The following is a 25,987-nucleotide window of genomic DNA, read 5'->3' as shown; positions in this document are numbered from 1 at the left end:
CACAGAAAGGACAAAGCACAGGGTGTGGGTGGCGCTGTGGGTTAAACCACAGAGCCTAGGGCTTGCCGATCAGAAGGTCGGCGGTTCGAATCCCCGCAATGATGGGGTGAGCTCCCGTTGCTTGGTCCCTGCTCCTGCCAAACTAGCAGTTCGAAAGCACATCAAAGTGCAAGTAGATAAATAGGTACTGCTCCGGCGGGAAGGTAAATGGTGTTTCCGTGCGCTGCTCTGGTTCGCCAGAAGCGGCTTAGTCCTGCTGGCCACATGACCCGGAAGCTTTACGCCGGCTCCCTCGGCCAATAAAGCGAGCTGAGCGCCGCAACCCCAGAGTTGGCCACGACTGGACCTAATGGTCAGGGGTCCCTTTACCTTTAAGGACAAAGCAAGATTTTCACCAACCTGCCGCAACCCTGCTTTTACGCAAAGTAAGCTTCCGTCCTTTTTAGCTGCCTTTTTACTCAGTTTTTGCTGCTTCTACAGATCCGTGAAATTTTTTAGGAAGGCAACAGCACACTGCCCCTTTTTTAAAATCTGCCCTCTTACCAGCTCAGACACACAAACCCCAAACATAGGCGAGTTTCTCCCCACCCTTCACAGCGTGAAATGTAAGACGAAACTGGAGAGTTGCGGGCTTCCGTTCCGTCTCGGAAAACCTCAAGAGGAGATCAGCGGTGTCGACCAGCGCACAACACCCTGCTGGATTGAATTCGAGATCAAGGGAAGTAATAGTGCCACTGTATTCTGCTCTGGTCAGACCTCACCTGGAGTACTGTGTCCAGTTCTGGGCACCACAGTTCAAGAAGGAGACTGACAAACTGGAATGTGTCCAGAGGAGGGCAACCAAAATGGTCAAAGGCCTGGAAACGATGCCTTATGAGGAACAGCTAAGGGAGCTGGGCATGTTTAGCCTGGAGAAGAGGAGGTTAAGGGGTGATATGATAGCCATGTTCAAATATATCAAAGGATGTCACATAGAGGAGGGAGAAAGGTTGTTTTCTGCTGCTCCAGAGAAGCGGACACGGAGCAATGGATCCAAACTACCAGAAAGAAGATTCCACCTAAACATTAGGAAGAACTTCCTGACAGTAAGAGCTGTTCGACAGTGGAATTTGCTGCCAAGGAGTGTGGTGGAGTCTCCTTCTTTGGAGGTCTTTAAGCAGAGGCTTGACAACCATATGTCAGGAGTGCTCCGATGGTGTTTCCTGCTTGGCAGGGGGTTGGACTCGATGGCCCTTGTGGTCTCTTCCAACACTATGATTCTATGATCTACCAAAGGGTCCTTTTGAGGCCTCGCAAGCCAGGTTGCTTCAGTCGACGCATCTATGAAATGGGTGTGTTCCCGTGACACCAAGCCGAGTACAATGGAACAGATAGCTTCTCTAGCTTCCGCATAGGCAAATCAAAGCATGTTCTTGGCTGGTCCAGTGTTTCCTCTTAAACTCGTGAAAAACCTTTCTTAAACACACACAAAAACACACACACAGGGTCTCCATTTCCCTCTCTACCTGCCAAGCAAGATTGGGCAGAACTGGGTTTCAAAGTTGAAGGGGGAAGCTTCTTAACCAAACCTCTTTCCCTAACCCATGACTGACAGCTCCTTGAAGACGTGGTTCCTCCTCCTGGTTTCAGCTGTACTGCTTGAGGATGCTGTAGACTTGTTCCAGGATATGTCCAAAACCTTGGTCCTTGGGCGTCCTGGAAGCCAATGAGCCCTGCAAGGAGAGGAGAGCAGCGTTCATCATTCAAACAGGCAGGGCACTCAGACCGAAAGCGAGCCTCAGCAGCTTGCTAAATGCGAGTAGGCAAGAAAAATTGCTTCTCCCTTGCACAGCCCACCCACAAATCACTGTGTGATACTTTGTCCAGTTCTGGGCACCACAGTTCAAGAAGGACACGGACAAACTGGAACGTGTCCAGAGGAGGGCAACCAAAATGGTCAAAGGCCTGGAAACGATGCCTTCTGAGGAACGGCTAAGGGAGCTGGGCATGTTTAGCCTGGAGAAGAGGAGGTTAAGGGGTGATATGATAGCCATGTTCAAATATATAAAAGGATGTCACATAGAGGAGGAAGAAAGGTGGTTTTCTGCTGCTCCAGAGAAGCGGACACGGAGCAATGGATCCAAACGACAAGAAAGAAGATTCCACCTAAACATTAGGAAGAACTTCCTGACAGTAAGAGCTGTTTGACAGTGGAATTTGCTGCCAAGGAGTGTGGTGGAGTCTCCTTCTTTGGAGGTCTTTAAGCAGAGGCTTGACAACCATATGTCAGGAGTGCTCTGGTGGTGTTTCCTGCTTGGCAGGGGGTTGGACTCGATGGCCCTTGTGGCCTCTTCCAACTCTATGATTCTATGATTCTCTGTCTAATTCTTATTAAATTTTTATGTTTTACAATTTAAAATACACATTTAAACATCCTGAAGGTATAAATGACTTCCCCGTCTTCTCTTTCCATTTTGCATATCACAAGTCCCTGCATATTTTACCCAAACTAAACCATTCAGTATTCCATTATTGCATCCATCAAAACTTATTTGCACTGTTGAGTTTCTCTTAATGCTGCCAAGGTTTTCAGCTGTACACAATTCCCCCCCCCCCCGCCTTATATTCAATAAACGTTTTCCAATCTTCTCTAAACATACGTTCTTGTTCTCTTATTCTATATGTTAAGTCTGCAAGCTGAGCATATTCTGTCAGATTAAGTTGCCACTCTTCCTTGGTTGGGGTCTTGCTTGTTTTCCATTTTTGAGCCAACAAAACATGGGCTGCAGTAGTGGCATACACAAATAATCTTTTTTGACACCTGGGAATTTCAGTCCGAATTATCCCCAACAAAAAGGACTATACTTTCACCAGTAAATCATAGAATCATAGAGTTGGAAGAGACCACAAGGGCCATCGAGTCCAACCCCCTGCCAAGCAGGAAACACCATCAGAGCACTCCTGACATCTGGTTGTCAAGCCTCTGCTTAAAGACCTCCAAAGAAGGAGACTCCACCACACTCCTTGGCAGCAAATTCCACTGTCGAACAGCTCTTACTGTCAGGACGTTCTTCCTAATGTTTAGGTGGAATCTTCTTTCTTGTAGTTTGGATCCATTGCTCCGTGTCCGCTTCTCTGGAGCAGCAGAAAACAACCTTTCTCCCTCCTCTATGTGACATCCTTTGATATAGTTGAACATGGCTATCATATCACCCCTTAACCTCCTCTTCTCCAGGCTAAACATGCCCAGCTCCCTTAGCTGTTCCTCATAAGGCATCGTTTCCAGGCCTTTGACCACTTTGGTTGCCCTCTTCTGGACACGTTCCAGTTTGTCAGTGTCCTTCTTGAACTGTGGTGCCCAGAACTGGACACAGTACTCCAGGTGAGGTCTGACCAGAGCAGAATACAGTGGCACTATTACTTCCCTTGATCTAGATGCTATACTCCTATTAATGCAGCCCTTCATCCTTCACAAATCATCCAACAGCCTCTGCCAGGTTCCTTGTAACCTCACTTCTCGCAGGGAGGGAACCACCAGAAGGCCCTCGGCGCTGGACCTCAGTGTCCGGGCTGAACGATGGGGGTGGAGACGCTCCTTCAGGTATACTGGGCCATTTAGGGCTTGTAAGGTCATCACCAGCACTTGGAATTGTGCTTAGAAGCACCCTGGGAGCCAATGTAGGTCTTTCAGGACTGGTGTTATGTGGTCTTGGCGGCCGTTCTCAGTCCCCAGTCTAGCTGCTGCATTCTGGATTAGCTGCAGTTTCTGGGTCACCTTCAAAGGTAGCCCCACGTAGAGCGCATTGCAGTAGTCCAGATCACCAGAGCATGCATAACTAGAGACTTGTGGAGTCGGAAGGGACCCCTGAGGGTCATCCAGTCCAACCCCCTGCAGCCCAGGAATCCCAGTTTAACAAATGCCCACCCAACCGCTGCCTAAAAACCTCCAAGGAAGGAGAATCTACCACCTTCTCTGGAGGTCCGCTCCACTGCCGGACAACTCTTCCTCAAGATCACCTTTAGTTTATCCAAATAGGTCTGCTCCTGGCTCCACATCTCTTGAAACTTCACTACGTCGGGCGCCATTTTGTAAAACTCCACCAGCAGCATCTGTGAGGAAGAAAGAACAATTGAATATAAATATAGATGGGAAACGGCTATGTATAGTGAATTGTTATCTACTTTTAAAAAATTTCACCTATGATCCTTTTCTTTTACTTCTTTATTTTTTCTTTGTTCTTTTTTTCCTGATATCTTTCATTTCACTCCTTTATTGTGAATAGCATTTTATAGAGGTATAAAGGTAAAGGTAAAGGGACCCCTGACCATTAGGTCCAGTCGTGACCGACTCTGGGATTGCGGCGCTCATCTCGCTTTCAGGCCGAGGGAGCCAGCGTACAGCTTCTGGGTCATGTGGCCAGCAGGACTAAGCCGCTTCTGGTGAACCAGAGCAGCGCACAGAAACGCCGTTTACCTTCCCGCTGGAGTGGTACCTATTTATCTACTTGCACTTTGACTTACTTTCAAACTGCTAGGTGGGCAGGAGCAGGGACTGGGCAACGGGAGCTCACCCCGTCATGGGGATTCGAACCGTCAACCTACTGATCGGCAAGTCCTAGGCTCAGTGGTTTAACCCACAGCGCCACCCGCGTCCCTTATAGAGGTATAAATAACTGTAAATATGAAAAGAGGCAAAGTGTTCTCTAATTATTTTTTCTTGGTTATATGTATTTTCTTTTTCCTTTGTATTTTCTTTTGTTGTAAATATGTATGTTTTCTAATTTGTACTTAATAAAAAATATTTTTAAAAAAGAAAAGAAAGAACAGGAATCACAGGCGGACTATACCACAGGAGTGTTGTGCACAGGGCTTTTTTCCCCAGCCAGGATGTCACATAGAGGAGGGAGAAAGGTTGTTTTCTGCTGCTCCAGAGAAGCGGACACGGAGCAATGGATCCAAACTACAAGAAAGAAGATTCCACCTAAACATTAGGAAGAACGTCCTGACAGTAAGAGCTGTTCGACAGTGGAATTTGCTGCCAAGGAGTGTGGTGGAGTCTCCTTCTTTGGAGGTCTTTAAGCAGAGGCTTGACAACCATAGGTCAGGAGTGCTCTGATGGTGTTTCCTGCTTGGCAGGGGGTTGGACTCGATGGCCCTTGTGGTCTCTTCCATGATTCTATGATTCTGTTTTGGCAGCTCTCAGGTGGCTGCCGATGCCATTCTAAGAGAACAAAGGAAGGCATTCATGGTGAGTTCTGGCACCTCATTTTCTAGAAAAGATCTCCCTTGCTTTCCTTCTACTGTTGTACCACGGGTTACAAACTTAATTCGTTCCAGAGGTCCATTCTTAACCCGAAACCGTTCTTAACCTGAGGTGCACTTTCACCAATGGGGCCTCCCGCTGCCACCGCGTGATTTCCGTTCTCATCCTGGGGCAAAGTTCTCAACCTGAGGTACTATTTCCGAGTTAGCGGAGTTTGTAACCCAAAGTGTTTGTGACCCAAAGCGTTTGTAACTCGAGGTACCACTGTACTGGTTTTCATGCAGATAAAAAACCCTGCGAGTGGCGCTGTGGTCTAAACCACTGAGCCTCTTGGGCTTGCCGATCAGGTGGTCGGCAGTTCGAATCCTCGTGACGGGGTGAGCTCCCATTGCTCAGTCCCAGCTCCTGCCAACCTAGCAGTTCGAAGGCACGTCAAAGTGCAAGTAGATAAATAGGTACCACTCTAGCGGGAAGGTAAACGGCGTTTTCGTGCGCTCTGGTTTCTGTCACGGTATCCTGTTGCGCCAGAAGCAGTTTAGTCCTGCTGGTCACACGACCCGGAAAGCTGTCTGCGGAGAAACCAGCTCCCTTGGCTTGAAAGCGAGATGAGCGCCGCAACCCCATAGTTACCCTTGACTGGACTTAACCGTCCGGGGTCCTTTACCTTTTTCTGCATTGAATCATAGAATCATAGAATCATAGAGTTGGAAGAGACCACAAGGGCCATCGAGTCCAACCCCCTGCCAAGCAGGAAACACCATCAGAGCACTCCTGACATATGGTTGTCAAGCCTCTGCTTAAAGACCTCCAAAGAAGGAGACTCCACCACACTCCTTGGCAGCAAATTCCACTGTTGAACAGCTCTTACTGTCAGGAAGTTCTTCCTCATGTTTAGGTGGAATCTTCTTTCTTGTAGTTTGGATCCATTGCTCCGTGTCCGCTTCTCTGGAGCAGCAGAAAACAACCTTTCTCCCTCCTCTAGGTGACATCCTTTGATATATTTGAACATGGCTATCATATCACCCCTTAACCTCCTCTTCTCCAGGCTAAACATGCCCAGCTCCCTTAGCCGTTCCTCATAAGGCATCGTTTCCAGGCCTTTGACCATTTTGGTTGCTCTCCTCTGGACACCTTCCAGTTTGTCAGTGTCCTTCTTGAACTGTGGTGCCCAGAACTGGACACCACTGTAGGGCATTGCAATAGACTACCCGTGATTTCCCTCCAACTCTACAATTCTACGGTTCATTTTTCTCCGAATGATAAACAGACTTAGGGGACATGGAGATTTGGGCTCTAAAAGGCAACCCCAAATTTTCCTACAACACTGCGATCAGGGGCTTCTCAAGGAAATCTGACTGGCAAGAATTCGAAGGAGCCTTGGGTCTAAGACAGGCATAGGCAAACTCCGGCCCTCCAGATGTTTGGGACTACAACTCCCATCATCCCTAGCTAACAGGACCAGTGGTCAGGGATGATGGGAATTGTAGTCCCAAACATCTGGAGGGCCGGAGTTTTCCTATGCCTGGTCTAAAAGGACTCTCAAGATTGACTGTCCAGCTCATACACAATGCTTGCATTGTGAATGCCCTCAGGGCTCTCTGAATGTAAGGATTGTTTTGCCATCAGTGACAAATTTTGTTTTTCAAGAGGCCTCGCTTTAGATCATCGCAGCCCTGTGTGTTTGGAACAAAAGGCGCTTTGGTGACGCAACCCGGCACTCTTCCACCGAGCAGATGCGAAATTCAGATGGACCAAAGTTACCATCTCGTGGAGAACGTCGTTGGTGAGGAAACCGTCTTGGACATAGGTGACCTCAACTTCCATGGGGATGCCGTAATCATAAGGCCTTTGCTGGTGGAAGAGAAAAGTTGGCCGGGGAAGGGTGGGAAGAGAGAGAGACACAGAGAAGTGAATAATATCAAATTGTGTTTTTTTTCTCTCTCTCTCTCTTGACTTGCTCAGGAGAACCAAAGTGGTAAAGTGCCCCCTGGTGGCTTAGAGGTGCAGCTCCTCAGAATTCACCACCTTTTTTTAAGCCAACAAACTTCTGAGCAACAAGTGATTTTACCGTTTTATTTATTGATTACCGTATTTTTCGCCCTATAAGACGCACTTTCCCCCCTCCAAAAATGAAGGGGAAATGTGTGTGCGTCTTATGGGGCGAATGCAGGCTCCTTGGCTTCAGCGATAGCAACGCGAAGCCTCCGAAGCGCAGAGGGAGTGCTCCCACTGCGCTCCGGAGGCTTCGCGTTGCTTCCGCTGAAGCCTGGAGAGTCTGCTCTTTGAGGCTGGCGGTGGGTGAAAGCAGCGCCTCCTCCATCGCCAGCCCCAGAGGATGGGGGGCAGCGGGGAGGCACGTGACGCCTTCCCGCTACTCTCCAACCCTCCTGTGGGCTTTTGCGGGAGATGGGGGAATTCCCCCACCTCCCGCAAAAGCAGGCAAAAGCCGCGCGCTCTTTAAAGGGGCTCCGCGGCTTCTGCTGGCTTTTCTATGGGGGGGATTCCCCCACCTCCCAGAAAAGCCCGCAGGAGCCGCGCACCCTTTAAAGAGCGCACCGCTCTTGGGGGCTTTTCCTCGAGGAGGGAGGAGGGACTGACTGGCCGTTTCAGTCCCTTCTCCCTCCTGGTTGAAAAGCCCGCAGGAGTCACGCTGGGCTCCTGTGGGGTTTTCGGGAGGTGGGGGAATTCCGCCACCTCCCACAAAAGCAGGGAGAAGGTCTTGGAGTAGCGCACAGGCTGCGTGCAGCCTGTCCGCTGCTCCCAGAGCTGCGGAGGGGGGGAATCATATTTTTTTACTTGATTTCCCCCCTGAAAACTAGGTGCGTCCTATGGGCCGGTGCGTCCTATAGGGCAAAAAATACGGTATAATACCAAATGACTAACACATACGCACACACATTAACAGCAGCAAGCAATTGGCAGTGTACCAAACATCCCCTTGGGAATCAACGCGGCTTGGGTTCGGAAAAATATCCTCCAGTCTTTTCCCCTCTGCTAGTGATAATAATAATAATAATAATAATAATAATAATAATAATAATAATAATTTATACCTGGCCCATCTGGCTGAGTTTGCCCAGCCACTCTGGGCGGCTTCCAATCAAGTGTTAAAAACAATACAGCATTAAATATTAAAAACTTCCCTGAACAGGGCTGCCTTCAGATGTCTTTTAAAGAGAAGATAGCTGCTTATTTCCTTCACATCTGAAGGGAGGGCGTTCCACAGAGATGATTATGATAATAAATAATAATAATAATAATAATAATAATAATAATAATATTCCACCCATCTGGCAGCTCCCAAAGGGTGTTCCACAGTGAGGGCGCCACCCCCGAGAAGGCCCTCTGCCTGGTTCCCTGTAACCTCACTTCTCGGAGGGAGGGAAACACCAGAAGGCTCTCAGAGCTGGACCTCGGTGTCTGGGCTGGACGATGGGGGTGGAGATGCTCCTTTGGTTATCCTGGGCCGAGGCTGTTTAGGGCTTTCAAGGTCAGCACCAACACTTTGAATTGTGCTTGGAAACGTAGTGGAAGCCAATGTAGGCCTTTCAGGGCCAGTGTTATGTGGTCTTGGCGGCCGCCCCCAGTCCCCAGTCCAGCAGCTGCATTCTGGGGCCCCAGGCCTTAGTATGCCTACCCATGGTTTAAGCCTTTCTAGGTCAGAACCTAGTATGTATGGAAGTGAGAGCTGGATCATAAAGAAGGCTGATCGCCAAAGAATGGATGCTTTTGAATTCTGGTGCTGGAGGAGACTCTTGAGAGTCCCACGGACTGCAAGAAGATCAAACCTATCCATTCTGAAGGAAATCAGCCCTGAGTGCTCACTGGAAGGACAGATCCTGAAGCTGAGGCTCCAAGACTTTGGCCGCCTCATGAGAAGAGAAGACTCCCTGGAAAAGACCCTGATGTTGGGAAAGATGGAGGGCACAAGGAGAAGGGGACGACAGAGGACGAGATGGTGTGACACTGTTCTCGAAGCTATGAATATGAGTTTGACCAAACTGCGGGAGGCAGTGGAAGACAGGAGTGCCTGGCATGCTCTGGTCCAGGGGGTCACAAAGAGTCGGACACGACTAAGCGTCTAAACAACAAGATCAGAACCAGCACTTTGAATTGGGCCTGGAAACTAATTGGTAGCCAGTGCAGTCGGACCAGATCAGTATAATATGCTCAGACCGTCTTCCTTCGGTGAGCAAGCTGGGTGCTGAATTCTGCACCGGCTGAATTTCCCAACCCCCCCACTCTCCCAAAGAGCACCTTGCTCAGGCGCCGCAGAACTCACCTCAGGAGGGGGCATAACCCAAAAGGGCGCAATCTTCGACTCCACACCTTGGTTGGCATGGCAGTATGGACCTGAGGGGACAATAAGACAAGCTACAGATCATTTGGGCACCTAGCATGGGAACAGTATAAGCTAAACAAATTTACGTATAAGCTAAACAAGCTATAGCTTAGGGCCCCACTCTCTTGGGGCCCACCCCCCAAAAAATAAAGGAAAAGAAAACTGGAAGTACATTTCCAAAATATAAGATAAAAAATAAAAACCTACATACAGCAACAGTGTTTTGCGTTGTGCAGGTTCCTATGATGTAAGTCAGGCATAGGCTAACTTGGCCCTCCAGATGTTTTGGGACTACAATTCCCATTATCCCCGACCACTGGTCCTGCTAGCTAGACAGCCAGTGCGGTGTAGTGGTTAAGAGCAGTGGACTCGTAATTTGGGGAACCGGGTTCGATTCCCCGCTCCTCCACCTGCAGCTGCTGGGTGACCTTGGGCCAGTCACACTTCTTTGAAGTCTCTCAGCCCCACTCACCTCACAGAGTGTTTGTTGTGGGGGAGGAAGGGAAAGGAGAATGTTAGCCGCTTTGAGACTCCGTAAAGGGAGTGAAAGGCGGGATATCAAATCCAAACTCTTCTTCTTCTTCCCAAAACATCTAGAGGGCTGAGTTTGCCTATGCCTGGTGTAAGTCATGGGCCCCGCCTACTAGCCTGCTCCCTAAAATATCACTGGTTTGCTCATTTCTATAGATAGAGTGGGACGCGGGTGGCGCTGTGGGACATACCAGGAGAGGCGGTGCCGAAGGTACGAGGGTCCTCTACCATATAGGGCTTTAAAGGTTAAAACCAGCACCTTAAACCTGACCCTGTACTCCACCGGGAGCCAGTGCAGCTGGTATAGCACCAGGTAAACGTGATCCCACGGCGAGGACCCCGTAAGGAGTCTCGCTGCGACATTCTGCACCCGATGGAGTTTCTGGGTCAGTCTCAAAGGCAGCCCCACATAGAGTGAGTTACAGATGGGATTAGACACGGGAGCAATCCGTAAAGGAGAAACATTGGGAGAGGTATAATGCTGCCCATTTCTGCGCCTAACGTTTGCAGAGTGCTGCGAGACGGTGGGCTGTGCCAGTGGCGTAGCGTGGGTTGTCAGCACCCGGGGCAAGGCAAGTAATTTGCGCCCCCCCCCCGCTGCACTGTCCCTCCCCAGATAGTCCCTCGCTCTCTCTCCGCACCGCACCGCACGCCTGGCACTCTCCCCTCCACACTGGGCGGCGACCCGGCGGCTCGGATCGGATTCGCACAGCCAGCACTGCAGTGAGAGAGAGTGAGTGAGCCAGGTAGGGGCAGAGAGCTGCGAGTGCGAGCGCGCCCCCCCCCAGATGTTGCGCCCAGTGCGGCCGGCCCCCCCTGCACTCCCCACGCTAAGCCACTGGGCTGTGCGATGGCCTGGGATTCGGACTCAGAGGCTGAACCTGAGGGATCCCAGCCTGCACAGGATTCCCCGCCTCCAGAACCAGCTGAGCTGGGGCTGGGGCCTGAGCCTGAAGGGTCCTCACCTGTGCTGGATCCTCAGGAGCAGGCACCAGCTGAGTCTGCTCTGGCTCCTGAGGTGATGGAGGACCCATTGCCTGCAGGTGCTCCACTCTCAGCCCCGTTAGGGGAAGCTGAGGTTGCCTCTGGGTCCAGTAACCCTCCAGCCTCTCCTGAGCTGCAGAGGCTCAGGGCAGAGAGGCGGAGGGAACTAAGTTCCCACAGGAGGAGGGCTCGCCTCCAGGCCAGGAGAGGCGAGTCACCTGTGGACCGGGGCCGCCCTATGCCTCAGGGCAGATAAAAGCCACCCAGCCCAGTCCCAGGTTGCGGGAGCAACATTGTTGGTAGCCTGTTCCTGCCTGCACCCTGTCCTGCTCTTCTGCCAGAGTTCCTGACCACACCCGACTTCCTGCCTTGGACCCCATTTCAGCTTTGAAGGACTGCCTCCATACTGCACCTTCGACCACAGACTGGACTTGGACCTTGCCTCATGGTTAACCCACAGGACCAGCCCAGGCTGTTTCGTTGAGACGGACGGGCACCCTTCTGCCACTTACCGCAGATGAGTGCCAAGCAAGGCTGGAAGCTGTTGCTGGTTCCCTGGAGCTTTAGCTGGTAGTCCATTTGAGTATCGATGTCCTGGAGGGATGGCAGGGCGTGGCTGAACGGGTGGCTGTGATACCAGCCCACCAGGGAAAGCCCACGCATGAAAAGGTTCTGGCATATCTGAAGACAAGAGGAAAAAGGATGTTGCTTTTCAGCAGTCTTAAGCATATCCAGAAGAATGGATGCTTTTGAATTCTGGTGCTGGAGGAGACTCTTGAGAGTCCCATGGACTGCAAGACCTCTCCATTCTGAAGGAAATCAGCCCTGAGTGCTCACTGGAAGGACAGATCCTGAAGCTGAGGCTCCAATACTATGCTATGGTTTTCACAGTAGTGATGTATGGAAGTGAGAGCTGGACCATCAAGAAGGCTGATCGCCAAAGAATTGATGCTTTTGAATTATGGTGCTGGAGGAGACTCTTGAGGGTCCCATGGACTGCAAGAAGATCAAACCTCTCCATTCTAAAGGAAATCAGCCCTGAGTGCTGGCTGGAAGGACAGATCCTGAAGCTGACACTCCAAGACTTTGGCCACCTCAGGAGAAGAGAAGACTCCCTGGAAAAGACCCTGATGTTGGGAAAGATGGAGGGCACAAGGAGAAGGGGACGACGGAGGACGAGATGGTGGGACAGTGTTCTCAAAGCTGCTAACATGAGTTTGACCCAACTGCGGGAGGCAGTGGAAGACAGGAGGGCCTGGCGTGCTCTGGTCCAGGGGGTCACGAAGAGGCGGACATGACTAAACAACAAATGTATGCCACTACTGAGGCCTGTGTTTTGTTAGCCCCAAAATGAAAAACGAGCGAAAAAAGTAGAACACCCTCGAATGGGGAGCAACCTCTCTTCCCACCATCTTCATCCAAGCTGTTTTCCCGGGAGTTATACTTCCAAGACAGCTGGAGGATAAAAGGAAGAATCGAACAAACAATCCATGGGGCAGTTGTGGTGCCCGCTACCCCATGTTGGACTCCACCATTACTGATGATATGAGCTCCTTACCTCTTCTTCCACAGCAGCTGCTAAGTCCCCGTCCGCAAGGCGTGATCGGCAAGGGAATGCCCTCAGCACCGTTAACACTGAAAGATTTAAAAAAGAAAAGATGTGTGTGAGCTTGAAAGTCAATCTTGAGAGCCCTCTTAGACCAGGCATAGGCAAACTCCGGCCCTCCAGATGTTTGGGACTACAATTCCCATCGTCCCTGACCCCTGGTCCTGTTAGCTAGGGATGATAACTCTTCCGGTTAGGTCGGCTAGCTCTGAAAAATCCATCATCGTGTATAATTTTTTTTTAAAGTCAATAAAAAAAGAAAGGAATTTGGAACATTTCAGCTCCACTCTCTTGCTAGTTACCCCCGGGGAACTTACGCTGGCTGTTGGTGTCCCAGCGACCGCCGAGATAGCCAGTTACTTCACTCTTCGTCAGGTGACTATGGAAGTCCTAAGAGGAAGGGTGGAAAGAGCACAGGTTTGAAGGTTTGGTAACCCTTGGGTGCTATGGTCACACTGTGGGTGCCGCTGGACTCCAGCTCCCATAATCCCTGCATTGCATTGGGGTCAGACTAGATGACTCTTAGTGTCCCTTCCAACTCTACAATGCTATATTCCTCATATCAGAGTCCAAGCTATCAGATTTGTGGATTCCACCCCCCAAAAGCGCTACCTCTCTTTTAAATCAGAACCAGTGAAGATCCTGTGTGAGTGTCTGGAGGCGGTCAGAGGATGGATGGCGGCTAACAGATTGAGGTTGAATCCTGATAAGACAGAAGGACTGTTTTGTGGGGACAGGGTGTGTGTGGAGGACTCCCTGGTCCTGAATGGGATAACTGTGCCCCTGAAGGACCAGGTGAGCAGCCTGGGAGTCATTTTGGACTCACAGCTGTCCATGGAGGTGCAGGTCAGTTCTGTGTCCAGGGCAGCTGTCTACCAGCTCCATCTAGTATGCAGGATGAGACCCTATCTGCCTGCTGACTGTCTCACCAGAGTGGCGCATGCTCTGGTTATCACCCGCTTGGACTACTGCAATGCGCTCTACGTGGGGCTACCTTTGAAGGTGACTCGGAAACTACAACTTATCCAGAATGCGGCAGCCAGACTGGTGACTGGGAGCCACCGGTGAGACCATATAACACCGGTCCTGAAAGACCTACATTGACTCCCAGGACATTTTCGAGCACAATTCAAAGTGTTGGTGCTGACCTTTAAGGCCCTAAATGGCCTTGGTCCAGTATACCTGAAGGAGCGTCTCCACCCCCATCGTTCTGCCCGGGCTCTCAGGTCCAGCACCGAGGGCCTTCTGGCGGTTCCCTTGCTACGTGAAGTGAGGTTGCTGAAGTGAGGTTACAGGGAACCAGGCAAAGGGCCTTCTCGGTGGTGGTGCCCTCCCTGTGGAACGCCCTCCCACCAGATGTCAAGGAAATAAACAGCTATCTGACTTCTAGAAGACATCTAAAGGCAGCCCTGTTTAGGGAAGTTTTTAATGTTTGATGTTTTATTGTGCTTCTAATTTTGTTGGGAGCCGCCCAGAGTGGCTGGGGAAACCCAGCCAGATGGGCGGCGTATAAATTATTATTATTTTTATTGTTAAGTTGTGGGTGAACATATCAGATGACACAGCGATTCTTCAAACAGCTCTTGTTTATTCACAGGCCAGAACAGAACTGAACTGAAGGGTTCAGCCAGCCTGCTTATATAGAGCTCCACTACAACGCAACAGTAACCACTTTCTGTAACTATCCAATCACTGAACGTCACTTTCAATCCCTTATTTGCATAAGTGGACCTAAGTGAAAACTATGTACAGTATCCCCCTGCTGGCCCAGGGTGAGAACTTCAGTACATAACAATTATTATTATTATTATTATTATTATTATTATTATTATTACTACTACTACTAGCAATATTACTACTGTATGCACTAGCAGAGGAAAAAAGACTGCAGGCTATTTTTCGGAACCTAAGCAATGTTGATTCCCAAGGGGGTGTTTTTTAAAAAAATTGCAATTATTAAGGGAACTTTGCGCTTGCATTTTTATCAAACGGCAGAGTCGGCCCAGTACATTTTTGGCACCCGAGGCAAACCCCAAGATGGCAGACCTCCCTTCCTTTCCACCAGGGAAGAAGAGGGGAGGGAAGATTTACCGTATTTTTTGCTCTATAAGACTCACTTTTTCCCTCCTAAAAAGTAAGGGGAAATGTGTGTGCGTCTTATGGCGCGAATGCAGGCTGCGCAGCTATCCCAGAAGCCAGAACAGCAAGAGGGATTGCTGCTTTCACTGCACAACGATCCCTCTTGCTGTTCTGGCTTCTGAGATTCAGAATATATTTTTTTTCTTGTTCTCCTCCAAAAACTAGGTGCGTCTTGTGGCCTGGTGCGTCTTATAGAGCGAAAAATACAATACATCAGGAACAAGGGAGGGACGGAGGGCAGAAGAAAAATCAACATGAGGATCTGCTGCCCCGCTGGATTCTGCCGCCTGAGGGAAATTTTTAATGTTTGATGTTCTATTCTGCTTTAATATTCTGTTGGGAGCCGCCCCGGGTGGCTGGGGAAACCCAGCCAGATGGGTAAGGTATAAAGAATAATTTATTATTATATTATTACAGAGGTGGTTGCTTCTCCCCTTGCCTCTTGGTGGGGCCGGCCGGGGCCCTGCCAAATGTCCAACGTACCACTAGCAAAAGGACGTTGCTGGAGATGGCGACATTGAAAGGCTGGAACTTGTTAAGGGCTGCGAAAGACGTCACTTCCACCAAGGTGTGGGGGTTCCTAAAGGCAGACAAAGAAACGGCCATTATGAGGACTAGTTACATTAAAAATATATATCTTAATGAGCTGAATGCAAAGGCTTTTAAATACGACTTAAGCTGCCTTATTATTATTATCATTACGCCCACGGGCATGTTCTGGCTCGGGGAAACACTGTAGGAGAGTGCAAGAATTGTGGGTGCTTTCCAGGGGCCAGCGAGAGAAGTCTAGAGGGCCACGTGGTGAATCCCAGCCAGAGTTTTCTCTTTTACATTGTTGGCCGCATTTCAGCAAACTAGCTGCCTCCCCACCCACCAACTCAAAACAGAGGCATCCATTCTCAAGTCTGCCTTCGCCTTGAGGACTACAGCCTTTCCTCCTGCTTTTTAAATTAGATGTCACCCCCTGAGCACAGCTGCACACAAGACATGCGTCTCTAGCTACTGAGAGGATTACATACATACGATGGACGTACCTGGCAGAGTCCCGACTGCCCAGGCTGCAATAACGGACAGGGATTCGATTCCTGCAGTCCAGCCGTTTGCTGCTATCTGCGGTTAAAAACAAAGCGACTGGCCATCACTGAGCTAAATTGAGCCATGAAACGCAAAATTAAACATCTCCACCCTCCATTTCAACACCTTTCATTGTTGCACCATTTAAGCAGGTTTATTTTATTCTGCATTTTAATTGCGGGTGTTTGTGCTTCGTTTCGTTTACAAAATCTATTTATTTTATACATAGCATAACCATTGTGACCTTTATCAAAGGGTAGCGCTAGCTACTGGTTTTCCCAGTAGTGATGTGTGGAAGTGAGAGCTGGACCATCAAGAAGGCTGATCGCCAAAGAATGGATGCTTTTGAATTCTGGTGCTGGAGGAGACTCTTGAGAGTCCCATGGACTGCAAGAAGATCAAACCTCTCCATTCTTAAGGAAATCAGCCCTGAGTGCTCACTGGAAGGACAGATCCTGAAGCCGAGGCTCCAAGACTTTGGCCATCTCAGGAGAAGAGAAGACTCCTTGGAAAAGACCCTGATCTTGGGAAAGATGGAGGGCACAAGGAGAAGGGGACGACAGAGGACGAGATGGTGGGACAGTGTTCTTGAAGCTAAAAGCATGAGTTTGACCAAACTGCGGGAGGCAGTGGAAGACAGGAGTGCCTGGCGTGCTCTGGTCCAGGGGGTCATGAAGAGTCGGACACGACAAAACGACTCAACAACAACAACAATGCTAGCCAAAATTCCTTCCTGCAGCGGGGGGAAGTCTGTTTTCCAAGAATCTGCGAGGACATAAGTTCTGACAAATTTCTTTTATTTCAGAGCGCCCTGCTATATAAAGATCTGTTTGTGGAGTCAGACTGTTTTGCGGTCGCATATGTAATAAAACTATACAGTCGTACCTTGGTTGTTGAACGCCTTGTGACTCAAATGTTTTGGCTCCCGAACACTGCAAACCTGGAAGCGAGTGTTCCGGTTTGCGAACTTTTTTTGGAAGCTGAACGTCTGACGCGGCTTCTGCAGCCAATCAGAAGCCGCGCCTTGGTTTTTGAACGTTTTCGGAAGTCGAATGGACTTCCAGAATGGATTCCGTTTGAGAACCAAAGTATGACTGTACTAAGTTTATGGGTGTTTTTAAAGTATGAGCGAAATTGTGTATTTAAATCACAAATAATAGGGTTTTAAAAAATATATATAATTGGTTTTACATTTGTAAACTGCTTAGAAGCCCGTTTTGGCAAGCCAGTGGCATATAAATCAATACTACATTGGCATACCTGAGCTGTGCAATTCTGCGAGGCTTTTTGCCTGCTGCTTCCGGGTCTTGTCCTCCAATTTCTTAGCTAGCATGGACTCTGAGAGGACTGACTTAACCCCCTTGGCTTCTTCTTCCTCCTCCTCGGCAAGCTCATCCTCTTCCCCTTCGCTCACTAAACTCTGGGGGAGAAAAATAGATGCAAAAGCCGTCAGAGAGGACAGTCTCCTCACTGCTGCTCAGCCTACAAGAGCTCTCAGGTGATGAAGGCAGAACAGCCATGCCCTCAGTTGCTCCTGAACATCCAGAGCTGTTTGCCAGTGGGCCAGAATGCAGAAGACAGAGGCAGTTTCTGCAATATACAGTTGCTGACTCAAACCTGCATGCATGAAAGAGTTAACCTGAGCCCGGAACCCAGGTAGCAAGTGGGTGTGGCTTAGCAGGCCCTCTGCTCCCCCACTTCTCAGTCTTTTTCTCTGTGCTTCATGCAAGAAGCAAAGAAGGAGCCATGCGGACGATGGCTCCCAGCTGCAAGAAAAACCAAGTGAACTGAATCTCTCAAAAAAGGAGATCTTATAGCCTGCAACCCAAAGATTGCATGATCCTCTTTGGAAGTAAGTACAGTGGTACCTCGGGCTACATACGCTTCAGGTTACAGACTCCACTAACCCAGAAATAATACCTTGGGTTAAGAACTTTGCTTCAGAATGAGAACAGAAATTGCGCTCCGGCGGCACAGCAGCAGCAGGAGGCCCCATTAGCTAAAGTGGTGCTTCAGGTTAAGAACAGTTTCAGGTTAAGAACGGACCTCCAGAACGAATTAAGTACTTAACCCGAGGTGCCACTGTAAAGTTATTTTCTTTTAAAGTCATTTGAAACCTTTCTTCCTTTTTGTCTTACTGCCAGCTGACACATCTGTCCATTTTAAATTCTGGGAACTCTGTGAGCAAAAGTAAATAAATCACTCACTGTGATTTATTCTAGCCTAAGTATTTTTGTGGGGAACATTTGTTTTGAAAGTGGATGAGGGCATATGTGAAATCTAACCAAGTTTTAATGTGCTCTGCACAATCGCTGTTGTGCTTAACTCTGCTATGAGAGAGTTGGAATCTCTCTTCCCAACCTCTCTCCCAGCAGCGGTTGGTGCCCACATTAAATTAATAAATTAGTATGCGGCCCTTCATTAAAGATCTTGGGGCAGAAGAAGAAGAAGAAGAGTTTGGATTTGATATCCCCCCTTTCACCCCCTTTAAGGAGTCTCAAAGCGGCTAACATTCTCCTTTCCCTTCCTCCCCCACAAGAAACACACTGTGAGGTGAGTGGGGCTGAGAGACTTCAAAGAAGTGTGACTGGCCCAAGGTCACCCAGCAGCTGCATGTGGAGGAGCGGAGACGCGAACCCGGTTCACCAGATTACGAGTCCACCGCTCTTAACCACTACACCACACTGGCAGATAGCCCTTGATTTCTTAGCGTAAATGAAAACTGCATTAGTGATTCTTGCACAGAAGCACAAACAAAAGAGGACAAAAAACTGTGTCGCCATTAAGTATATATAAAAATTTAGAGTCTGTTTCCTTTCTTTCTTTTTTAACCCATTAAAAGCAGCTTTTTTGCATTTACCATACTCGGATAAATCTAAACTGTTGCTTACTTAAGTAAAGGTAAAAGGACCCCTGACCATTAGGTCCAGTCGTGGCCGACTCTGGAGTTGCGGCGCTCATCTCACTTTATTGGCCGAGGGAGCCGGCGTACAGCTTCCGGGTATGTGGCCAGCAGGGCTAAGCCGCTTCTGGCGAACCAGAGCAGCGCACGGAAATGCCGTTTACCTTCCCGCTGGAGCGGTACCTATTTATCTACTTGCACTTTGACATGCTTTCAAACTGCTAGGTTGGCAGGAGCAGGGACCGAGCAACGGGAGCTCAGCCTGTTGCGGGGATTCGAACCGCCGACCTTCTGATCGGCAAGTCCTAGGCTCTGTGGTTTAACCCACAGCGCCACCCGCGTCCCTTGTTGCTTACTTAGCTTGTACATAAATGCAGTGCTCTAACAAGTGGGACGACGGTGGCGCTGTGGGTTAAAGCCTCAGTGCCTAGGGCTTGCCGATCGAAAGGTCGGCAGTTCGAATCCCCGCGGCGGGGTGCGCTCCCGTCGCTCGGTCCCAGCGCCTGCCAACCTAGCAGTTCGAAAGCACTCCCAGGTGCAAGTAGATAAATAGGGACCGCTTACTAGCGGGAAGGTAAACGGTGTTTCCGTGTGCGGCTCTGGCTCACCAGAGCAACGATGTCACGCTGGCCACGTGACCCCGAAGTGTCTCCGGACAGCGCTGGCCCCTGGCCTCTTAAGTGAGATGGGCGCACAACCCTAGAGTCTGTCAAGACTGGCACATACGGGCAGGGGGGTACCTTTAACAAGTGAAAGAGAAATGAGGGTTTTCACTCACCTCCTCTGCAGGGGGCGTGTTCGGCTGGTACTTCTTCAGCCAAACAGCTTTATACTGGTCTAATTTCTGGCCCTTATACTTGACCGACGCCCAGCCACACCCAGACTTCTTGGCTGGGTTGACAAGCTTTTTGCAATAGGTCGCCCAGGCGCTTGGGGAGTTGAACACTTGACCCGTCTCCTGCCAAACGATCTTGCCATCCGTCAAGAGGTCGCCCAAGAACTTCTTGCCCTGGGACAGGTGAGAGAGGAGAGACAATGGGAACGTAAAAGAGTGGAAAACGTCTGGGAAACGATATATAATGAGACGAAAAAGATGTTGAAATATACATTTACAGTGGTACCTCGGGTTACATACGCTTCATGTTACATACACTTCAGGTTACAGACTCCACTAACCCAGAAATAGTGCTTCAGGTTAAGAACTTTGCTTCAGGATGAGAACAGAAATCGTGCTCCAGAGTGGTACCTATTTATCTACTTGCACTTTGATGTGCTTTCGAACTGCTAGGTTGTTAGGCGCTGGGACCGAGCAACAGGAGCTCACCCCGTCTCGGGGATTCGAACCGCCGACCTTCTGATCGGCAAGTCCTAGGCTCTGTGGTTTAACCCACAGCGCCACCTGCGTCCCTTATTATTATTATTACCAGGTAGTAAATGGAGAGGACGCCCTCTCCGGGCTCAATCAGCCCGTCCTTGAGAAGCACACGCAGAGTGATTCCTCGACGGGTCAGGATGCAGCAGCTACGCCTGCCAGGAACCAGTAATTTCCCCACGTTCTCGTTTTCTTCCAAGCTCGCCTCCAGCTCCTCCTCGTCCTCTTCCAGGCAATCGTCTCCTCCAAGGGATTCTGCATCTAGGGTTTGGGAAGAGTAAGCGCAGAAGGAATGATCAGCAGTTGCGTAGCGTGGGGGGTGCAGGGGGGGCCGGCCGCACCGGGCGCAACATCGGGGGGGGGGGGCGCTCGCACTCGCAGCTCTCTGCCCCTACCTGGCTCACTCACTCTCTCTCACTGCAGTGCTGGCTGTGCGAATCCGATCCGAGCCGCCGGGTCACCGCCCACTGTGGAGGGGGGGTGCCAGGCGTGCGGTGCGGTGCGGAGAGAGAGTGAGGGACTATCTGGGGGAGGGATAGTGCAGCGGGGGGAGGGGCGCAAATTACTTGCCTTGCCCCGGGCTAGGGGGCGCAAATTACTTGCCTTGCCCCGGGTGCTGACAACCCACGCTACGCCACTGATGATCAGGGAGCCAGGAGGGATCAGGCTGGGAAATTTAGGTTCGATCCCTGGCAAATCCAGGCCTGTATGGGAGTATTCCCCTACCCACCCTCAAGATCTAGTAGACACCAAACTGGGAAGGGTAGCTGATGCCGCAGAAGACAGAATCGGAATTCGAAATGACCATAACAGATTGCAGAGAACTGGGCCCAAGCTAGCAAAAGGAATTCTAATAGGGACATATGTCTGGTTCTGCACTTAGGCAGGAAGAACCATATTCCCATATATAGGATGGGTTACTAGAAGCATGTGTGAATAGGATCTAAGGGGTCTCGGTGGACGACAAGCTTAACGTGAGTCCACAGTGTGATGCAGCAGCAAAAAAAGGCTAAGGCTATTCTAGGCTGCGGGACGCGGGTGGCGCTGTGGGTTAAACCACAGAGCCTAGGACTTGCCAATCAGAAGGTCGGCGGTTCGAATCCCCGCCACGGGGTGAGCTCCCGTTGCTCGGTCCCTGCTCCTGCCAACCTAGCAGTTCGAAAGCACATCAAAGTGCAAGTAGATAAATAGGTACCGCTCCGGCGGGAAGGTAAACGGTGTTTCCATGCACTGCTCTGGTTCGCCAGAAGCGGCTTAGTCCTGCTGGCCACATGACCCGGAAGCTGTAAGCCGGCTCCCTCGGCCAATAAAGCGCAATGAGCGCCGCAACCTCAGAGTCAGCCACAACTGGACCTAATGGTCAGGGGTCCCTTTACCTTTTTATTCTAGGCTGCATCAGCAAAAGTCTAGTGTACAGACCAGGCATAGGCAAACTAGGCCCTCCAGATGTTTTGGGACTACAACTCCCGTCATCCCTAGCTAACAGGACCAGTGGTCAGGGATGATGGGAATTTTAGTCTCAAAACATCTGGAGGGCCGAGTTTGCCTATGCCTGGGCCGGACCAAGATCGGCTGGCCATCTGCCATGGATGCTTTAGCTGAGATTCATGCATTTAATGGACCCTGGAGGTCCCTTCCAACTCTGAAATACGATGATCCACTACCTGCCATCACAGGCTATACTGAGCTAGACAGATGGGCTTCCTCAGGAGTAAGCAGCTCCTTGTACCTCCCAATTGTTTAGAAGTGCTTTGCGTACGGAGAGATTCGTGAATCAGACAGCTGGGAAATCTGATGCAAAATCCAGCATCTAGGATTTGGTGCCTTTTGTAAAAATTAATAAGGAAGCACCTGGCGCTGTGGGTTAAAGCCTCAGCGCCAAGGGCTTGCCGATCGAAAGGTCGGCGGTTGAAATCCCCGCGGCGGGGTGAGCTCCCGTTGCTCGGTCCCTGTTCCTGCCAAACTAGCAGTTCAAAAGCACGTCAAAGTGCAAGTAGATAAATAGGGACCGCTCCAGCGGGAAGGTAAACGGCGTTTCCGTGTGCGGCTCTGGCTCACCAGAGCAGCGATGTCTGGCTGGCCACGTGACCTGGAAGTGTCTTCGGACAGCGCTGGCCCTCGGCCTCTTGAGTGAGATGGGCGCACAACCCCAGAGTCTGGCAAGACTGGCCCGTACGGGGAGGGGTACCTTTACCTTTTTACCTAGTCCTTATGAAGGTGAAGATTGGCAGGATAGTTCTTGATGGACATAACTTTGGTGTTACCACTTGTAATCGTCCCCTGACCCCTTGTATAGAGAAGGGGCGTATGTTTGATTTGGCTAAGATTAGATGAGTCTGGAGGGCTGCATAGTCCCTTTGATCTCCCCACTCCCCTAATTAGAGTGGTACAATGAACCAGTGAAGGTAGTGAAGGTCCTGTGTGAGTGTCTGGAGGTGGTTGGAGGATGGATGGCGGCTAACAGATTGAGGTTGAATCCTGACAAGACAGAAGCACTGTTTTGGGGGGACAGGAGGTGGGCGGGTGTGGGGGACTCCCTGGTCCTGAATGGGGTAACTGTGCCCCTGAAGGACCAGGTGCGCAGCCTGGGAGTCATTTTGGACTCACAGCTGTCCATGGAGGTGCAGGTCAGTTCTGTGTCCAGGTTCTGTTTATCAGCTCCATCTGGTACGCAGGCTGAGACCCTATCTGCCTGCAGACTGTCTCGCCAGAGTGGTGCATGCTCTGGTTATCTCCCGCTTGGACTACTGCGATGCGCTCTATGTGGGGTTCCTTTGAAGCTGACCCAGAAACTGCAACTAATCCAGAATGCAGCAGCTAGACTGGGGACTGGGAGCGGCCGCCGAGACCATATAACACCAGTCTTGAAAGACCTACATTGGCTCCCAGTACGTTTCCGAGCACAATTCAGATTGTTGGTGCTGACCTTGAAAGCCCTAAACGGCCTCTGCCCAGTATCCCTGAAGGAGCGTCTCCACCCCCATCGTTCTACCCGGACACTGAGGTCCAGTGCCGAGGGCTTTCTGGCGGTTCCCTCACTGTGAGAAGCTAAGTTACAGGGAACCAGGCAGAGGGCCTTCTCGGTGGCGGCACCCACCCAGTAAAACACCCTCCCATCAGATGTCAAAGAGATAAACAACTACCAGACTTTTAGAAGACATCTGAAGGCAGCCCTGTTTAGGGAAGCTTTTAATGTTTGATGTATTACAGTATTTTAATATTTTTTGGGAAGCCGCCCAGAGTGGCTGGGGAAGCCCAGCCAGATGGACGGGGTATAAATAATAAATTGTTATTATATTATTATTATACAGTGGGAAGCAGAAGGGACTACAGTGGTACCTCAGGTTACGGACACATCAGGTTACATACACTTCAGGTTACAGACTCCGCTAACCCAGAAATAGTACCTCAGGTTAAGAACTTTGCTTCAGGATGAGAACAAAAATCGTGCTCCGGTGGCACGGCAGCAGCGGGAGGCCCCATTAGCTAAAGTGGTGCTTCAGGTTAAGAACAGTTTCAGGTTAAGAACGGACCTCTGGAACGAATTAAGTACTTAACCCGAGGTACCGCTGTATTGGTTTATTTTCTTTCTTTTTTTCTCACTCTCTTCCTATAAATTAAACTTTCTTAATAAATTATTAATATAAAAAACCCCAGCATGAATAAACGAATAGATGTTTAGGATAGATGTGGCCTGCCTTTCACTGGATATATTATTGAATAGTTGTTGTTGTTTACTTGTCTCTGTTGTTGTTTTATCTTTCTGCAAACCGCCTTGAGGTTTGGGGGGTTTTTTGTCTTACAATTGTGGTGTCTAAATTTTGTGAAAATATATTAGGAAGGATGGATGGTTATAGGGTTTTTTTTACAATTATGCGGCATATAAATTTTGCAATAATTAATAATAAATAAAATCATAAATTTTTATTTATACCCCGCCCTTCCCGGTTCAGAAAACTGGGCTCAGGGCGGCTGACAACAACTTTAAAACACTTAATTGATGCAACAAAAAACAGCATAAAATCCAGTATAAAACGTGAATGACAATAAATTCAGAATTCAAAAATTAATATAATCGTACGGAGGGATGGAAGAATGGCTGGATGGACAGAGAGAGACCGACAGATGATGCATATAAATCTTGACTCTGCAACAGAACCGCTGTTAGTCACGCCCATTGTTTCCAATGGGTCTACTCGGAGCAGGGCTAACACCTGCCTACAACCCATCGGGGCAAGGAGATAAATGAGCAGGAGCTGCGGGTGCGCAGCCCCAACATCAGCACCATTCTCCATCCTTTAAGCTTGGGCTTTGCAGCCGTCTGTGCGCGCTCAGAGGACCAGCGCTCTCCATCCCGGCAGGAGTCCGCCTGGGAGCCGCGCGCCCCGGGCGCACGGCTGCAAAAGCAGGTTGTGGGGCCGAGAGCCTATCCTTTGAGCTGGGCTGGTTGCGGGGAGAAAGAGGGTCTGGATCCGAGCCGGGCCGGCGCCTCCCTCCCTCCCTCCCTGCTTCCTGCCTACCGGCCCCGATCCCCGCCTCCCTCCCGGGTACCTGCTGCAGCCATGGCTCCGCTTCGCCCTCGCCGCTTCCTCTGCGCGTCACAGCGCGGAGGCTCCCGGCTGTCCCCGCCTCTCCCCGGGAGGAAAGGAGAACGGGAGAGAAAGGAAGACAAAGGAGAGGGGGAAGGAGGGAGGGAGAGCAGAAGAAGGGAATGAGAAAGGGAAGACAAAGGAGAGGAAGCGCAGGAGCAGAATTGCAAAGGACTCCCGAGGGTCATGTAGCCTCTGCAGCGCAGGAATTATAGAAGGAAAGGAGTACGACAGGGCTGTATTTTGTCTCCCTGCTTATTTAACTTATATGCAGAATTCATCATGCGAAAGGCTGGGCTGGATGAATCCCTAGCTGGAATTAAGATTGCCGGAAGAAATATCAACAACCTCAGATATGCAGATGACACAACCTTGATGGCAGAAAGTGAGGAGGAATTAAAAAACCTTTTATTGAGGGTGAAAGAGGAGAGCGCAAAATATGGTCTGAAGCTCAACATCAAAAAAACGAAGATCATGGCCACTGGTCCCATCACCTCCTGGCAAATAGAAGGGGAGGAAATGGAGGCAGTGAGAGATTTTACTTTCTTGGGCTCCATGATCACTGCAGATGGTGACAGCAGCCACGAAATTAAAAGACACCTGCTTCTTGGGAGGAAAGCAATGACAAACCTAGACAGCATTTTAAAAAGTAGAGACATCACCTTGCCAACAAAGGTCCGTATACTAAAAGCTATGGTTTTCCCAGTAGTGATGTATGGAAGTGAGAGCTGGACCCTAAAGAAGGCTGATCACCGAAGAATTGATGCTTTTGAATTATGGTGCTGGAGGAGACTCTTGAGAGTCCCATGGACTGCAAGAAGAACAAACACATCCTTTCTTAAGGAAATCAGCCCTGAGTGCTCACTGGAAGGACAGATCGTGAAGCTGAGGCTCCAATACTTTGGCCACCTCGTGAGAAGAGAAGACTCCCTGGGAAAGACCCTGATGTTGGGAAAGATGGAGGGCACAAGGAGAAGGGGACGACAGAGGACAAGATGGTGGGACAGTGTTCTCGAAGCGACCAGCATGAGTTTGACCAAACTGCGGGAGGCAGTGGAAGACAGAAGTGCCTGGCGTGCTCTGGTCCAGGGGGTCACGAAGAGTCGGACACGACTAAACGACTAAACAACAACACAAGGATTGTGAAGCTGGAAGGGAGTCTGTAACCTGAAGCGCATGTAACCTGAAGCCTATGTAACCTGAGGT

At 50.0% G+C, this 25,987-nt stretch overlaps 1 protein-coding gene and 3 long non-coding RNA genes across 4 annotated transcripts in view; 3 read left to right on the top strand and 1 right to left on the bottom strand.

The window, feature by feature from the left end:
- The window catches only part of LOC310668693, a 197,633-nt gene that overhangs the window by 77,045 nt on the left and 94,601 nt on the right, over positions 1-25,987 (top strand). The window lies entirely within an intron of this gene.
- LOC310668645 overlaps positions 1-25,987 on the top strand; it is a 68,504-nt gene that overhangs the window by 1,338 nt on the left and 41,179 nt on the right. The window lies entirely within an intron of this gene.
- Positions 1,273-24,854, bottom strand: MPND (MPN domain containing). The gene is made up of 13 exons (XM_083421712.1): positions 24,744-24,854; positions 20,245-20,453; positions 19,599-19,829; positions 17,179-17,338; positions 15,879-15,954; positions 15,328-15,424; positions 13,023-13,095; positions 12,658-12,734; positions 11,612-11,780; positions 9,525-9,595; positions 7,004-7,093; positions 3,997-4,089; positions 1,273-1,712 (listed from the first exon to the last, which is right to left on the bottom strand). Exons 1-13 carry the CDS (start codon positions 24,754-24,756, stop codon positions 1,626-1,628), a joined length of 1,446 nt encoding a protein of 481 aa, XP_083277838.1. The 5' UTR covers positions 24,757-24,854; the 3' UTR covers positions 1,273-1,625.
- Positions 17,345-25,987, top strand: part of LOC310668671 — a 44,329-nt gene continuing 35,686 nt past the window's right edge. The window contains exon 1 of the long non-coding RNA XR_014506779.1: positions 17,345-17,994. This is a non-coding gene — a long non-coding RNA (uncharacterized lncRNA). The remainder of the gene's footprint in view (positions 17,995-25,987) is intronic.

This window comes from Podarcis tiliguerta (assembly GCF_965153285.1).
Source record: "Podarcis tiliguerta genome assembly, chromosome: 18".
In the NCBI taxonomy this organism is placed as follows: Eukaryota; Metazoa; Chordata; class Lepidosauria; order Squamata; family Lacertidae; genus Podarcis; species Podarcis tiliguerta.
Note: the sequence above shows the minus strand (reverse complement) of the source record. Positions and strands in the feature narration are given on the sequence as shown.

Coding starts and splice junctions, on each gene's coding strand:
- MPND (XM_083421712.1), bottom strand. Junction 15,955..17,178: donor CGCAGAATTGCACAGCTCAG/GTATGCCAATGT, acceptor TTTTAACCGCAG/ATAGCAGCAAACGGCTGGAC. Junction 12,735..13,022: donor CTGGGACACCAACAGCCAGC/GTAAGTTCCCCG, acceptor TAAATCTTTCAG/TGTTAACGGTGCTGAGGGCA.